This window comes from Typopeltis vanoorti, chromosome 25 (genome assembly GCF_054136105.1).
Source record: "Typopeltis vanoorti isolate ZY-2024b chromosome 25, IOZ_Tvanoo_1.0, whole genome shotgun sequence".
Classification (NCBI taxonomy): Eukaryota; Metazoa; Arthropoda; class Arachnida; order Uropygi; family Thelyphonidae; genus Typopeltis; species Typopeltis vanoorti.
The window spans coordinates 31452874-31469529 of NC_143573.1; the positions used below are offsets into that span (position 1 = coordinate 31452874).

The window sequence follows — 16656 nt, forward strand, 5'->3', positions numbered from 1 at the left end:
TACAGTGATAGGACCTACCAAAACATCAGTTGGCAGAACCCAAGTGAATCGCATCTAGTACACAAGAACAAATTTAAGTTTTCAGCTAATGCCAAGTATTATTTAACGACTCTACCGGCCAGGATGTATATATGCATCCAAGTTTCCATGGATGCGAAGTGCATATTAAAATTGTAATATCATTGATATTACATTGAAATATATGATGGATACGAAGTGTATGAGGATACGTATTTGATCCATAATGGCTGGTAAAGTGGTTAATCTCCAGCAGACAGTTGGGACTTTCCTTTCCTGAAACTTTGGTTTTCATTCCTTAACAAAACAGATAAATTAGATGGAGAACACACAGAATTGACTGGCATAATATGCTTATCTCATGGCCTTAACTCACCTGGTGTAATTCTAAACAGTAACAACTTTTATACCGAAGAAAGTTGACCTCACTAATTAGTATTATTATATGGGCTTCTCAAGACATGGAGTTCGAAGACTTATATGGGAGGCCCATGTTAATCATTATTCACACAGTGCCTGCCTGCTATACCCCTCCTTAACTGCATTTGCCTACGAGACATTCATGGCAACTCATTCTATTCATTTACTGTTCTATGCAAAAACTGGTCCTTATGTCCTTGTCACTCTCTCTTGTCTAAGTTACTAGCTTCATATCCATCATCATTTTCTCCATCTTATATAATAGATGTCATACAATATTCTGTCAAATGCCTTCCTGTTGCTATTTCCCTTATCCAACTCAGCTGTAACTTTATTTTAGAAAGTAAGTAAATTGCTTAGACAAGATATTTCTCATTTTGAGAAAACGTGCAGCCCCCCTCATAAATATAATATTGTTATCTGTTCATTCCCGAATTCTGCAGTTAACCAACTTTTTAAATAATTATTCTTAACCGCTATTCCTTGAATACCAGTTGCTCCATAATTTGTTGCCTCTATTATTTAGGTAAGGAGACTCAAAGAGTCTCCTTTATGGAATAGGACTTGTCATGAGAGTGAAATAGCTCTCTTCTATTTCTTTAGGACTCTTCCAATGCTAACATTGACATTAAATTTTCTATTTAGAGGCATTTCCATTTCTTTTGCTCTCTCCTGTCAAATGTTGACTTCTCATCCAGTCCCTTGGCTCTCTTACTATTAAGATTCTTAATATCCTAAACACTTTGAGTTTATGTATCTTATTCTCATATTGACCTCTGTTGCATCATTGACTGCATTATCTCTGTCTGGATGGTATACATTTGCACTCAGTAATTCAGCGAGTTCTTTTTCTTTTGTCATCTCCTACCATCATTATCATCATGTCATCTCCCTAAATATTCATTAAAGTTAACAATAACAAACTATAAAACAGAAGAAAACTCATGTTAAAACTTATTTATTTGTAGAATTTTCACCTACGTTTCACAGACAGCTTCAGTACACACCACACACACAAACACACAAACACACACACAAAACAACAACAACAACAAAAAAAAAAACTGCAATTAAACAACAACAGAAAATTCTAAACACCACCACCTTAGTAGCTAATGTAAGACAACTAAAACAATCAATATTTTCCTAATTGAAAAATAATAATAATAAAAAATAAAATAAATAAATTTACAAAATAAATGTGTGTGTGTAAAGTTAGTGCTTTTTCAATCTGATAATCTTTTCTATTCTCTCATAAAGGGGATAGATGTGGACCATCTATCCCCTTATAGACCCTTTGATCTATTTAAGTTAGGACAGTGGAGTAATGTTGCCAACGTTTTTTTTTATAAAGAAGTTCTATAAGGAATCGATTTTTATGAAGGATTCGTGTCTTTTTCCAGTGAACTATGTTTAGTGGTGATAGTGTGTTCAGCAAGTCCACACTGTTCAGGCTAATGAATATAAGCCACAGGAGCAAGGAATCTTGTAGATGCTTGGTAAACAAAGAGGCAGAAGTTATCCTTATGAGACTTATGTCACTCCACTGCTACAGAATTTTTCTCTGAGCTTGTTGTGATCACTGCTTTGTAGTTTCACATACAGCCTTTCCAAATCGAAAATTCCACTTGCTTAGCCACTTCTCCTATCAAAACTGGTTTTAGACAAATTCTGACTCTATTACCAGATCTAGTATTCTGAAATCCCAAGTAGTTCCATTAAGCAGTTTTAGGTAATTATTTCTTAGCTACATAAATTTCATCCCTTCTCTCATTTTCTTTCCACCTCCAGATCTAGTCCTCACAGTTGAAGCCCCCAAAATGATTACTTGCCTTGTGCTCATTGAGTTAATTGAGCCACTGCATATCATCCACATCTCCTATTTCTTCCCTGGCTTATGGCAGCAACCACTTCTATTGCCTTATTGACTTTTATCACTTTTGTCCAAATAACTTCAAATGCACTGTCTCTCTCTCTCTCTCAACTATCCTCTCTTGCTGAACTTCTTTTGGTGATTGCATTTCTTCTGCTTTCATCAACAGTAACCTTCACCCAGTCCTATTCTTTCTCTGGCCTGGAAAATACATCCCTTGCTATGTTATTACACATCTTCCACTATCCACTAAATCTCACTAATGCTTGTATTTTTGGTCTTTCAAGTTAACCAATGTTAAACTCCTTGCATCTCTTCCCGATACTTGTGGCATTAGCGTACAAGCATTGAAATATACCCATGAATATTTTAATAAGTGTCTCATTCATATTTGAGACCAGAAAAACTGCACCTAGCATTCTTGAAGAATCAGAAAATGCTGGATGCAATTTTCTATGACCTTTCATAGAATGCTTTATTTTCCCTAATAGCTTTAGTTTTTCCAATTTTTCATGTCCATTCTCTCACTGAAAAAAACTTCCTCCAGCCATCTAACTTCAAATCTATTTAAATGCAATCAAAACATATGTGTCCTTTTGTCCATCAAATCCACTCTGAAGATTAAAAACTTTTCACCATTTCTCCTACACAATTTACACATTGACTCATTTGCAATCACTCTTCCCCATTCTTTCCTGTTATACTTTAGCAAGAGACTTACTGACTCCTTATCTTATTGCTCTTGTTTTTCACTCATCCAGTATCTCTTTCATATTCTCTGCTTTTCAGCTTTTAAATCTTTTGTCCAGAAAATATTATTAACAAATTCCTGTTTGAAATGTGATAGTGACTATTAAATTATTTAAGGAATTTGCAACGTATACCGGAATATTAATTAAAAGAAACTTTAATGAATACTTCCTATATTTCGGCAATGTGACATTGCCATCTTCATGGGAACATACAAATATGACATGTGCACACAGGAACTACAAAAAACAAATGAGGTATTTAAGGAATTTACAACATATCCTCATTTGCTTTTTGTAGTTCCTGCGTGCACATGTCATATTTATGTTCCCATGAAGATGGCAATATGATGGATTTTCCTCTATTTCTAATATATTGAATCTGTTCTTTATCTCCAAAGCAAAAACTTGTTTTTGTTTTGGAGATAAAGAACATAAAGAATATAGAAAAGGAGATAAAGAATTGTTTTTTTAATTTTTCAATATCAAATACAGTTCTTGAACTTCTTTTCTTTCTTAATACACTTTGAAGTTTTAATTTCAACTTCGTCACTAACAAGAAGTGGTGAGAACTAATATCAGTGCCATGTTTGACTCTCATATCAAGCATGGATCTTACAAATTTACTATTGACAGTAACATGGTCAATTTGGTTTCTTGTACCGCTGTCCATTGTGATCCAAGTCAATTTATGTGTTTCTTTATGCTTAAATTTACTTCCTCCTATGACAAAGTTGTTCATTGCACAAAAGGATACAAACATCATGCTGTTTTCATTTCTATCTCCACAAGCCTCAAAACCTAAGGAGTTTTCTTCTACACATGACCTTTTACCCACTTTTGCATTAAGATCGCCAATGAGTATTATCATATCGTGTTTTGGAATTATTACTTTTTGGAGTTGTTCATAAAAGCATTCTTTTATTTCTTCATCTGCATCATTAGTAGGTGTGTAAACCTGCACAACAGAAAGTTTGATAAATTTGGAATAGAACCTGGATTTTATAATTCTCTCGTTTGCTGGTTCCCATTCCATCAGGCTTTTAGTTACTTTTGGGTTCAGTATTAGCGCAACTTCTTTTCATGCTTCTCTGATCCAGAGCACAATATTGTCTTGTTGTCATGTTGGAGGCTTAATAGATTGTATACAGCACTCAGAAAGGATTAAAACGGAATTTAATACTTCCTATATTGCGTCTGTCACTGAGACATCTTCAGCGATTATAAAAAAAAAAAACTAATGTAACATATACACAAATACCACACAATACTAAGCCCAACCACTTTAGTGTCACATGGGTGACACTAAAGTCCTATCCAGGTAGGGTGCCCTCTAAGTGGGGTTGTAGGTGACCTGGAATGTAAGGTGGACCTCTGGTGATAAGTGTTTCCCAAATCTTAGGAAGCTTGATGCAACCATATTTATTAAGATTTGGTTGATTTTTGAGACCTGCTGCTGATTCTAAGAATATTGGTCATGATCAGGCCTGGCTGACCATGGTCATGGTTGCACATGTATGACTTGTGTTCCTCCAGGTGGATGGTTGCTGATCTGCCTGACTGTCCAAAGTATGCCAGCTTACAGGAACAGGGTACTTTTTTAAACTCGTGGCACTGAGAGAGGAGGGAGCTGATCTATTGTAGAACGGATAAGAGTAGCAAGTTTGCGGTGGGGCTTGAATGCTGTGTGTAGGTTGTACTTTCTTAAATTAGTTTTTTACATTAGTTTTTTTGTAATCCCTGAAGATGTCTCAGTGACTGAGACGAAATATAGAAAGTATTAAATTCTGTTTTTAATCCTTTCTGAGCTGTATACAATCCATTAAGCCTCCAACGTGATGTCCTCGCAGCACTTAAGCCTCTACACATGGATTGTCTTGTTGTCTTTGGTTATAAGTCTACCAGAACCAATCCATCTGAGTTTGCTGATGCCTAAAATGTCTAACTTATAATGGTTATACTATAAATGTCCATTTCATTTGTTACCTGCCTAGTTTTTCCTATCTGGTACAGTGTTCTGTACCAGATAAGAATGATCCAATCTTTAAAATATTTTGTGGCTTCATAAGTGACTCTTTCAACAACAAGGGTTCTGAAATGCTTTCTTCTTGGTGTGTCATATATACATTATCTACATCAGACCAGGCTAGATAACTGTCTTCTGGGGTCTTGCAAGTCACATCTGTCGCCAGGAGCATTTGTTCATCCAGATTTGCAGCTGCCATAATCAGATACTTTTTACAGGAAGGGGTGATTAGCCCTTTGCTTTAACCCCAAAGGGGACCCAGCTATACCCCTGGGGACTGGGTCTCCATTTATCACCTCTTAAGATATGCAGGAGGTGTGGTTGGGGTATTTTACTACCCTCCCCAAACACTGGGACCATTTATGGTATAACCAAGTGGAAAATCTTTCAACATGGACTGTCGTATGATAGGTAAATATTATATGACAGTCAAAATCAATTCTTGTAATTAAATTCAAATTTACTTAAATCATACCTTTATCAAGGTTTAACTTCTCTGTTATTCTCTGTGTGTGCATGCTATAAAGATGATTAAATTATTTAAGTTTCTAATTTTAAGATCCTCAGAAGTTAAGCTTATATTAATTTTCTTTCTAGGATGTTATAGAAAATTCTGATCATAAATCCATATTAAAGCTTACAAATTTAATCCCAGGACGTTACCTTTTTCGGCTCACTGTAACAGACACTCAAGGAATGTCATCTTCTGATACTGCTTCTCTTATTGTAAAGCCACCTGCCAATCTTATGGATCAAGTGGAGATAATGGTTAATGCTGATATTAAAAGCTTTACTCAAGAGCAGCAGGTGAGCCTTAATATTAATGTATGAGAGAGTCTACCCCCCACTATTGTTGCTGTATAATATGTACTTTGATTTTTTTTCTTTTCAAAATGGAATATAATTATCAGTTACATAATAGAATAAAATATATTGAAATTTCACACACCTTTGAAATTTGCAATGCTATTAACTATATTGCATTAATTTGTGAAGAAGCATACAACATAAAACTCTGATACATGAATTTAAGCAAATGAGATCAATGTGAAGTTGGTGATTTATATAAGAGAATAGCTGATGTACAGTATCTGCACTAGTTCAGAATTGCCTTACACATTTGCGACATTCATGTGCTAACTCCATTGCTTTCCAAATTCTTATAACCATGCTGATCTCTTTGATTACTGTTGGTACCACATGGCTCAGTACTTAATCCATTGCTATTTAATTTGTATATCATTGATATAGGAAATGATTTAATGGGAAATATTCATTTGGTTGCCAATGATGCAAAACTAGGAAGAGTGGTTATAGATGAAAATTATGTAATCCTGCAGGATGATTTAAATAGATTGGCAGTATGGGCAAAGGATAATTGTTGCCAGTTTAACACCAATTCTGAATTCATCCACTTTAAGGTGAAGAGATAACAAGTTGATAGAACTGAAAGATACACATCTTAGTTTGGATAAAATATCAAAATTATGGTAAAAATTAAAAAAAAAATTAAACATGAAGAAATATTGTTTATTATTGATAAAATTATATTGGTATAATTCAAAATTACTTAAAAATAAAATCCATTCTTCTTGTTTTTTTTCGAGCAAAAAGGTCAATAACTTTTTCTTTGATATTTGTGTGACTGTTAAAGAATTTTTTTCTCCGTTGAAATCATTGCAAGTGCATTTAACCCATCCTGATTCATAGTGCTCCTCAGAAATGTTTTTATTCTCTTTAATGTTGAAAAATAGTGTTCAGGCTCTGATGTAGTCATAGCAATTATCAAGAGAATTTTTATCAATACAGTAATTTCACTAAGAACACAATCTAAATTATTTTCTGTTATAAATTTTAACAAGTCAATTAATTTACAATAATCATGCATGTCGTGTCTACTGTAGAATACTCGAAGTTCAGTTTTAAGTTTTTCTTTGTTGATCATGGGATATATTGTGTTTATGGAGTAAACACGATAAACACTACGAACACTCTACTACTGCCGCAAACTGCATATAAACAACATTGGAAATGCGTGACAGACAGTGCCACATCACGCTAATAGCTTGCATCTCACTATGACATGCATATGCTTGCGCGCGTAGCAATATGACACTGTGGTAAACACGGTGCTGCTAGTTTCCTTCGCCCACCTAAGTGCTACAAGATGGATTTTTATTATTTTTTATACAAAATAAGAGAATTGTATATGATTGTTGATGATAAAATTAAATATTACAAGCAAATATAAATAAATGAATAAATATATTGATATATCGAGAAACATTGGGGATGCTGCAGTTCCGTAGTGCCTATGCACTAGCCGCCCCTGATTGGCACGATTTTTTTTTTTTTTTAAGGTTGGTACATCTGTCATAAGCATCCATGTGAAATTGCAAGTCATTCTATCACATAGTTTTTTTATACAGCTGTCTGAAGCAAAAGTGTTGTCTGTATCCCTTGAAATGGATAAAATTGAGTATCATGCGGTTATAAATTCTTTGTAAAAGAAGGTTTAACACCAAAAGAAATTCATTTGAAGTTCATAAAAGTTTTTGGACACTCTTCTCCTTCTTTTTCAACAATTAAGAAATGGGCTGCCAAGTTGAAACGTGGCCGTTTCAACCTTGAAGATGATCCACGTGTAGGACGTCCAAAAAGTGTAACAGCACTGAAATCATTGATCAAGTGCATGATATGGTATTGGATGACCGGCGAGTCAAAGTGCATGAAATTGCTGAGACTATAGGCATTTCAAAAGAACGTGTAGGATATATTTTGCATGAAGAATTGCAAATGAAAAAGCTTTGTGCAAGATGGGTGCCGTGCTTGCTCACAGCAGATCAAAAGCGCACTCGCATGAAAATCTCTGAACAGTGTGTGGAGCATTTTAACAAGAATAAAACTGATTTTGTGTGTTAATTTTTTTACTACGGATGAGACTTGGATTCACCATTACACATCAGAATCCAAACAGCAGTCAAAACAGTGGACAGAAGCCGGTTGTTCAGTGCCAAAGAAGAGAAAGTCTGTTCCATCAACAGGAAAGGCCATGGCATCGATGTTTTGGGATGCTAAAGGCATTTTGTTTATTAATTATCTTGAAAGGGGTAAAACAATCACTTTACTACAGTCATCAGGAAATCAACCTTCTGATCATACATTCTGGGTTATGCGGTGTAGATGTAAAATATTATCTACTATCTAAAATATTAAAAGATGTGAAATATTATCTACTCCAGCTGCCTTTCCACATTTTAGTTGATTCATGACTTTTTTTTGCATCAAGTACTGATATGTATTTCTGATTGGATTACACTTAAATGGTTCTGTCATTGGTGGTTTCATTGAAGTCCTCAAAATAATTACTCTAGCTATCCAGAATATCTTTACTTTTTATGTCACTTTTATTATCTCTTATCATTCCTTTTTTTATTCTTTCTTCCATTTTAAGGTTTTTCAATGGTTTTCAGAACATTTTACTGCTCTCATGATATTTGTCTTTTGTTTCTTTACCACTCTCTCCCTCAAGAGAGAAAACATGTTACACATAGTACCATGTTGTGCAAAACCAGACGTTTGCAGTTTAAAGTATTCTATATAGTACTGATGTTTGCTAATTCTCTCTTCCACAGATTGGCCTGCCTGTCCAAAGTATGTTAGATTACATTCAGAAAAAATCTTGTAAATACCAGCCAGAGACAGAGGCAAAAGTTTGTCCATTGTTGTTGGTAAGAAACTAGAAATTTTGTTATGAAAATATGTTGGTATCAGTGAAACTTCAAGATTCTACCTTTAGGTTCAGAAATACCATGTTGAATTGGTACTCGGTGTCCTGTCGAAGTGTGGAGGTTGTATCCATTTGCTTCTTTCAGAGTTTTAATAGTGAGAATTTCTTGTATTGATGAAAGAGAAGAACAAATTTTATGTGCTCTGTTCATTAAGGATTTGACAATCCTAAAATTTCTGGAAGGTATGATGAGCAGAACTTTGTTATACTTGCATATATCTGCCAGCAAATGTTGGTTTTCAGTACACACTGGTTAACTAAGCATCAGATAGTGCAATAAGGAGGATGTCCAAGAAGGGTAAATTTCTGGAACTCTCCTTTCCATTGTGAACTGAATACATGAATGTAATCTGTTAATTCTATTTTTTTGCTGTAATTCTGCAGCTATCATCAGCAATACCCCCCACCTCGTGTCCTGTTCCTTCTATCCTCCCTGAAAATACAATACCCTTTACATTCTATCCCTGTAACTATATCATTTTCGGTCAACCATGTCTCAATGATGCATATAATTTTTGGCTAAGTTTAGCTCGCCATTGCCAAAAACTCCTCACTCTTATTCCTGATACTTCTTGCATTCATGTACATGCATTTTAATGTCCCTTTGTCTGCACGGTTAGCCTAGTGGCTGTGCGCTTCACAACCATATGACTGGGGAAGGAGTGTGTCTCAGGTTTGATTCCCGTCGAAGACGTGAGAAATTTGAGGATCTTCCTCAGCCATAGCCAAGTTAGCTGGTTTTGGGCGTGGGCAGTAGCGTTTTTTCTGCCAGTTTATCTGGCATTTTTCATCCCACAAGCAGGCAAACCGGCCCCGTGAACACACACGGATCTACAGCCATAAATACTTAACCCCCCAATGAGGGGGCTCAACTCGCCCCAGCAGGGACGGGGGAGAAAAAGGGAGGAAACTCCATACGAATAAATAACTGTCCCTTTGTACCTATAGTTACCTTGTATAATGTCATTACCAACCCAGGGACGCACCGGCCATATGTGCAATGTGTGCGATGCACATAGGTGCCAGGATAGTAAAGGCGCCAGAGAGGAGGAAATACTTTTAAAAAAACGTTTTTTTTAAGTGATTTTTTTATTGGAGGGGGGGGGGTAGGGGCGCCAACTAAAGTTTTGCACACAGGCGCCGGACACTACTGCTGCACCCCTGTACCAACCCATTCAAATTGGAGACTTGTGAAATCCCATTTGTCATTGTATAATCATTACCATACCTATGCTCATTTATCACAGGAGTGGCCAGACACTTGCTAGATTTCATCCTCTCTAATATCTCTAGTTTCCCTGATTTTGCACTATTAAACTCTCACTAAATAAAACTTTTTTCAAACATCTAACTCCAAAACCATTTAAATGCAGCCCATCAGGCATATATACAAGTTCTTTTGTCCATCAAACTCACTCCATACATCAATAAACTGCACACCATTCCTCCTGCATAATGTTTGATTGGTTATTATGTGGCCCTTCTTCTCATTTCTGTCCTATCATACCGAGGCAGCAGACTCACAAGCTTTACTTTCTTGCTCTTCATTTTTGCTTCCACTAACAGTTCTTTCATATCTTCTCTCATCGCATATTGAGAAATATGCAATGAGATCCAATACAATCAACTTGTTAGCGCCATTCTTCTGCATACTTACAGCAACCATCCTTTATCTTTACACCTGGAAAACATGCTTTTGTGACTTTCTCATTAAGTACACCTCTTATCACTGAATCCCTATACAATACCATCTCTTCTAGAGTCTCCATAGCTCAGTCAGTATAGACAAAGCCCTTTGGTTGGAAAGACCTGGATTCGATTCCCATCCATGATGTGAGCAACCTTTATCTGGTCTTTTCGACTAATGGTGAGTTAGCCGGTCTCATATGGAGGTAAAGAGTTTTTCATCTGGAAACAGGTTTTTTTGTCCCTCAGAACAGGCAAACCAGCCTGTGAACACACACACACACAGCTCTACAGTCATTAATACATACTTAATCCCTCACTAGGAGGGCTCAACCATTCCTAATGGATGATGGAGGAATGGTGAGAACTCCATACAAATAAATAAAATAAACTCTCTCTTGTCTCGCATTCTCTTGCACTTTTATGCTTTTCCCATTCACTTTTTCTTTCATGCTCCATCCTTCCTTACCACTTGCCAATCATTTCTCCAGTTGCTTGAGCTCACGTTTTGTCCTGTGGAGGAGTCTACATAAGCGTACAATTTCTTTCCATGCTAGCATCTCATTATCCGCATTACTTTCAACCACTTCCTTCAAACTCTGAGCCATATTTTGTGCACTATCTCTCACTGCTTCTGCTATTGCATTCTCCATAACACCTTGACAATCCTGTCTTATATCCTTATTATCAGTCACTTCATTCTTTTGTGACTCGCATTTCTTATATTCATTTACAAAACATTTCTGACAAATATATTCTCCATTCTCGCTCTAGTACCATAAACCATTCACTCTTGGCAATGAATACATCAAACACACAATATATTGAGCTAAATCCTGTATGTTGATGTTGGCTAACATTGATGTCTTGGTCGCCATTTTTCTTCTGTGTATTGGTGATATAATGAAAAATGAATTTGAAAAGAATATCACTTAATAATAGATGACTAAAACAACATGACTTAGCTACACAGTCAAAATAAACAAAATGCCACCCAAATATATATAACAATTTCACTAATATCTACTAAAAAATAATAACTTAGCTGATAATAATTTATCAGCTAAGTTATTTTCAGCTATTTATCTACCCCCTTTGTTTCTGATATTCCAGGCATTCACGTATAGACATAAGTTACATGTATACTTTTTTGTATATTCACTTTTGTAGTCTGTGTGACCCAGTTTGTCAACTTTCAGATGTCCATTCTTATCTGAATACTTTGCTTATGCTTATATCCTTGCACTTGCTATATAATTGGCTGAACTGGTTGAACACACGGTTTTTTTTTTCTTTGCAATCACTTCTATGATAATGCATATTCTTCTCACCAACAACACATTTACATAACACAGTTGCTCTTTCTTGCAGATTCTCAACATTCCTCCCATCATAATTTTGTTTCCTTTACTCTGTGTTAAGTCACATACCAATCAATAATTTTTCCAGACTCTTGATACCAAATGAATTCAAGTATAGGCCATCCCTCTTATGAAAATCCATTCTTATTTCAAATTCACTCCACATATCCAAATACTTGTAGCCATTCTTTCTGCACAGCCTACCCTACACATAGAATCATTTGCAATCATAGCTCTTCTTCTTGATTCATTTTTATCATATCTAGGTAATATGCTATTTTCACTTTCTCACTCTTCACTCTCTCTTTTTCCAACAGTCCTTTCATATACTCTCTCCAGAGAGATCTTTTATTCCAAAACTACCATCTCTTTTAGTTTTGTTTTCATCAATTACATTAATTAATTTGTGATTTTAGTACCCAGAAAACTTAAGTAACCATACTCAATTGCATGTTTTATGATTGAATTTCAATACCATATAACATCCTTCTTTTTATAATTGATTTTACCTACCTGATTATTCTTACATGAAATATTACCTGATTCAGCACTGTTTTGTTTCTTCTTGTGCAGCTTATTTTTTTGTCCTTCCAATGTCTGTCTAATCGCTTTTCAACTTTTTCCAATTTCCTTGTCATCCGTCTGATGATTTCCTTTACTTGAGATATTTTCAAACTTAATTCATATTCGATATACTCAGTAGTTTTTATGGCATGATTCTGTTAACCATCTTGTTAATTTCAATAGCACTCTTCTTTGTTGCTGCTCTATTGTTCTTATGAGGTTTGGGCATTGTTTTCAGTACTACTTTAATATTAACAGTATTCTAACCAAATCAGGAAATATATCAAATACTGTATAAAGAAATGAAAATCAGCAGTAATATTACTATAAAAACTAATTATTCTAAGCAAAATAACAAAATAAAACAGATAAAACTCGCTAATTTTACAGGAATGTCAAGCACATTCCAATATACACACCAAACCAAACTCCTCCTGTATGCTTTTCATGTCAAAACATGATAATTACTAGTTCATGACTTGAACAGAGATCCAACAGTTACATGCCTTTATTATTAGTTTTGCTCTTTTCTTCAAATTTTTCTCAAATGCTTCTATATATGTCTAATATTCATTTCCTGTACATTTTCTGAGGATTAATTATCTGAGCTGATAAATAGCTGAAATTTACCTTTCTTTTTATCAGTGTCCTTCTCTAGTGGAAAATCTAGTAGAACCTCTGTATGCACATAGACAAAATAAGCTTTTGCACTATTCATGGTATTTATCAATATAAATATTAAATACCAGGTTTTAATTTGTATATGTTTTTTTTATTTATACTAGATGTATTTCCTCTACATGTTTTGCTCTCTGCCTGGCTAACAGCATCACAATGAAGTTGCTTAACAGAAGTAAAAACTGACAAAAAAAATTAAATGTTTTCCAACAGCAGTTAATATGTATAAGTTGAAAAGACCAGAATGATAGTTTATCACGAGTATCATTAGGCATGTTACATGCAGTTTCTACATTGTTGTGTAAACTCTTTATGCGATTGCTGGAATAGGAGAGATTTTTAATATTGTGAAGCAGGGCTGGATTTAGACTTGCTGAGGCCCTAAGCTATACAAAACCCAGAGGTCCCCTACTGTTTTAAATGACATCAGCTGGTCTTTTTGTTTTTTTATTTGAGGCCCCGGCAGATTGCGAGGCCCTAAGGCTGTAGCTTTTTTAGCTTATATGTAAATCCGGCACTGTTGTGAAGGATCATTCCTTGATTTCTCTTTAGTGTGCCTTTTGAGTGAATGACCTCAGAGCACTCCTTGAATGACCTGTTGAAATAATTCTCTTCTAAGTAGGGCATGGAGATCATTTGCTCAAAAGGCACACTAAATAGAAATCAAGGAATGATCTTTTGCGACATCTGGAAGTAATTAATTAACATGTGTAATCTTTAAAGGTACCTGTGGCATGACTTTAAACAACAAAATTAAACGATACTACAGTAATTAACTTGAATAAAATGAAAGTATAGATATTTTGTACTGAAAATAACAGTACATCATCAGTGCATAGAAAACAATCAAATCAAAGAAATGAGGTACATACAACAATCAGTTTATCAATTAAAAACTGTTGCTGCATGCTTAAAATTAATATATTAATAAATAATATTTTTAAAACTATTTTTGATGGTTACATAAAATGAGAATCTCCCAAACTTTTGGGAGAGAGAGAGAGAGAGAGATAAATTTTCCGATTCAGATTTGGCTGAAATAAAAGGGCTTCGCAACTTTCTTTGAAAGGTGTTCATATTTAAGACTGCTTCTATGGAGAGATGAGCTTCATCCTACTGGATACTGTGTTTAGTGTCAATACTATGTTATACTTTTATATCGGCCAAATCTGAATCGGAAGCACAACATAGCATTGACACTAAACACAGTATGTGTGGGATGAAGCTCGTCTTCTCCATAGAAGCAGTTTTAAATATTGAATGCCTTTTCAAAGAAAATTGTGAAGCCCTTTTACGTTGGCCAAATCTGAATCAGAATGATTGTCTCTCTTTCAAAAGTTTGGGAGATTCTCATTTTATATGACCATCAAAAATAGTTTTAATAATATTATTTATTAATATATTAATTTCTAGCATGCAGCAACAGTTTTTAATTGGTAAAACGATTGTTGTATGTACCTTGTATTCCTTTTCTTTGATTTGCTTATTTTCTACGCACTGATGATGTGCTGTTATTTTCAGTATGAAATATCTGTTTAAATTTCATTAAAGTTAATTACTGTGGTTATCATGTAATTTTGTTGTTTAACATGTGTAACATTAAAGACCTATCCTATGCCAGCAGTCACATCTGAGTTTACACATCAATGTACATACTGCATGTAACTTGCCTAATGATACTCGTGATTAAACTATCATTCCAGTCTTTTCAATTTATAGATATTAACTGCTGTTAGAAAACGTTTAATTTTTTTTTGTTGGTTTTTACTTATGTTAAGCAACCGCCTGATGGTGCTGTTAGCCATATAGACAGCAAAACACGTGGAGGAAGTACGTCTAGTATAAATAAACAAATAAGCTTTGTTATTCCTATGATCCCACAGGATTCTAAGGGAAATCCATATATAGATACATTTTTTTTTTTTTTTAAACACTAAAAATATTATGGAGATACTTTTGTTCTTGTACCTACATATCTTAAATTTATTTTTGGAATTCAGAAATTATTAATTCCATGATTCCATCAAAGAAAGAAAAAAAAAGGCTTGCTTTTTTAATTTTAAATGAGAAACTCTTTTCAAGAGTTTGAGTCCCATTTTCCTCATTATAATCAATTCTCACAATAGTAAATACTACTATTTAAACTTGCTCACTATAGTTAACACTGCTATACAAACTTGCTCACTATAGTAGACTGCTAAGAAGTTCTGGCTAAATCCATCATAGGTACAATAAATTAATATAAATTCTATAAAATGCTAAAATAAATTCACTATTACAAACTCTCCACTATAACTCTACAAGTTTCCTATAATTAGAGTTGTGCACACACACACACATACACCACTAAATATCAAATATGATAGCTTAATTCAAGTTGTTGTCTTTAAATCGGACTAAGGAAAAATAAATGAATAGTTTAGTTAAAAAAATATATGTAAGACTATCAATATCACTTCAGCAGCTGATTTTCAACAGTACTCTTTTATTTAAGTTTACTTAAGAGAAAAATGAACATTCACATATCATCAAATTCCTGCCATGTACCCTCAAGGGGTGTACAGGAAACATTCACATATGGTATTCTAAAAAAAAAAACAAGCTAGACATAGAACTGTTTGCTGATTGATCAGTTTTAGTTTATTTTTGTTTTGTTTGGATTTATTTTGGAATGCTTTGTTTGGACATTTCTTTCATTTGATGAGCTGTTCCTTTATTGTTCCCTTCCTTATCTCCAAATTACTGGTCAGTACATGTTATACACTTTTGTCTTAAATGCTTGAAAACTAGACATGCAACACTATTAAAGGGAAGTATTTTTCAATGACTACACGCAATTAATAGAAGCTCGACACACAAAAAAATGGAATGCACTAACAGACATCCAATACAACAAACACGCAGCTTCCAATCCTTCGGATATTACTGCTTCGCAACCCACACAAAACAATTCCATCATCAATCTATCACATCACAACCTCTCACCCGACGAAATCACCATCCTGAACAAATGATTAAACTTTGCTGTATCCCCAAAATACATACCAAACAAAAACATCATTATTCCAAAAAATAAACATCATCATAAATAGTAAAATAATAATAAAACCAACATTACCCCCAACTTACACAAAGCTCTGTTATCATTAAAAACAAACCTGAACATAATGATCACAAAAGCAGACAAAGGGGATACAATAGTCATCGTAAACCAAACCAATTATCACAACAAAAGAACAGCTATCTTAAATGAACAACACACCTACCAAAAAATCCAAAATGACCCCATCCCAACCTCATAAAACAAATCAAAAACACCCTACATGCCCTAAAAATCAAAACAAGATAGACAAAACCACAATGATAAACACAACACCCCACACTACACTTACCCCTTGTATGTTTGGACAAATCAAAACCCACAAAGATGGTTGCCCGATACAGCCAGTAGTCTCCTACAAAAACAGAACCTTTATCAAAATTCGTAGCCA

General features: G+C 34.6%; 1 protein-coding gene across 3 annotated transcripts in view; it reads left to right on the forward strand.

Annotated features, from left to right (window-relative positions):
* Positions 1-16656, forward strand: part of LOC150092634 (dyslexia-associated protein KIAA0319-like protein) — a 511769-nt gene that overhangs the window by 319659 nt on the left and 175454 nt on the right. For all 3 annotated transcript variants that reach the window (XM_090414369.1, XM_090414371.1, XM_090414370.1), the window contains one exon: positions 5684-5893. In XM_090414369.1, the coding sequence (XP_090270495.1) occupies positions 5684-5893 (210 nt within the window). The remainder of the gene's footprint in view (positions 1-5683; positions 5894-16656) is intronic.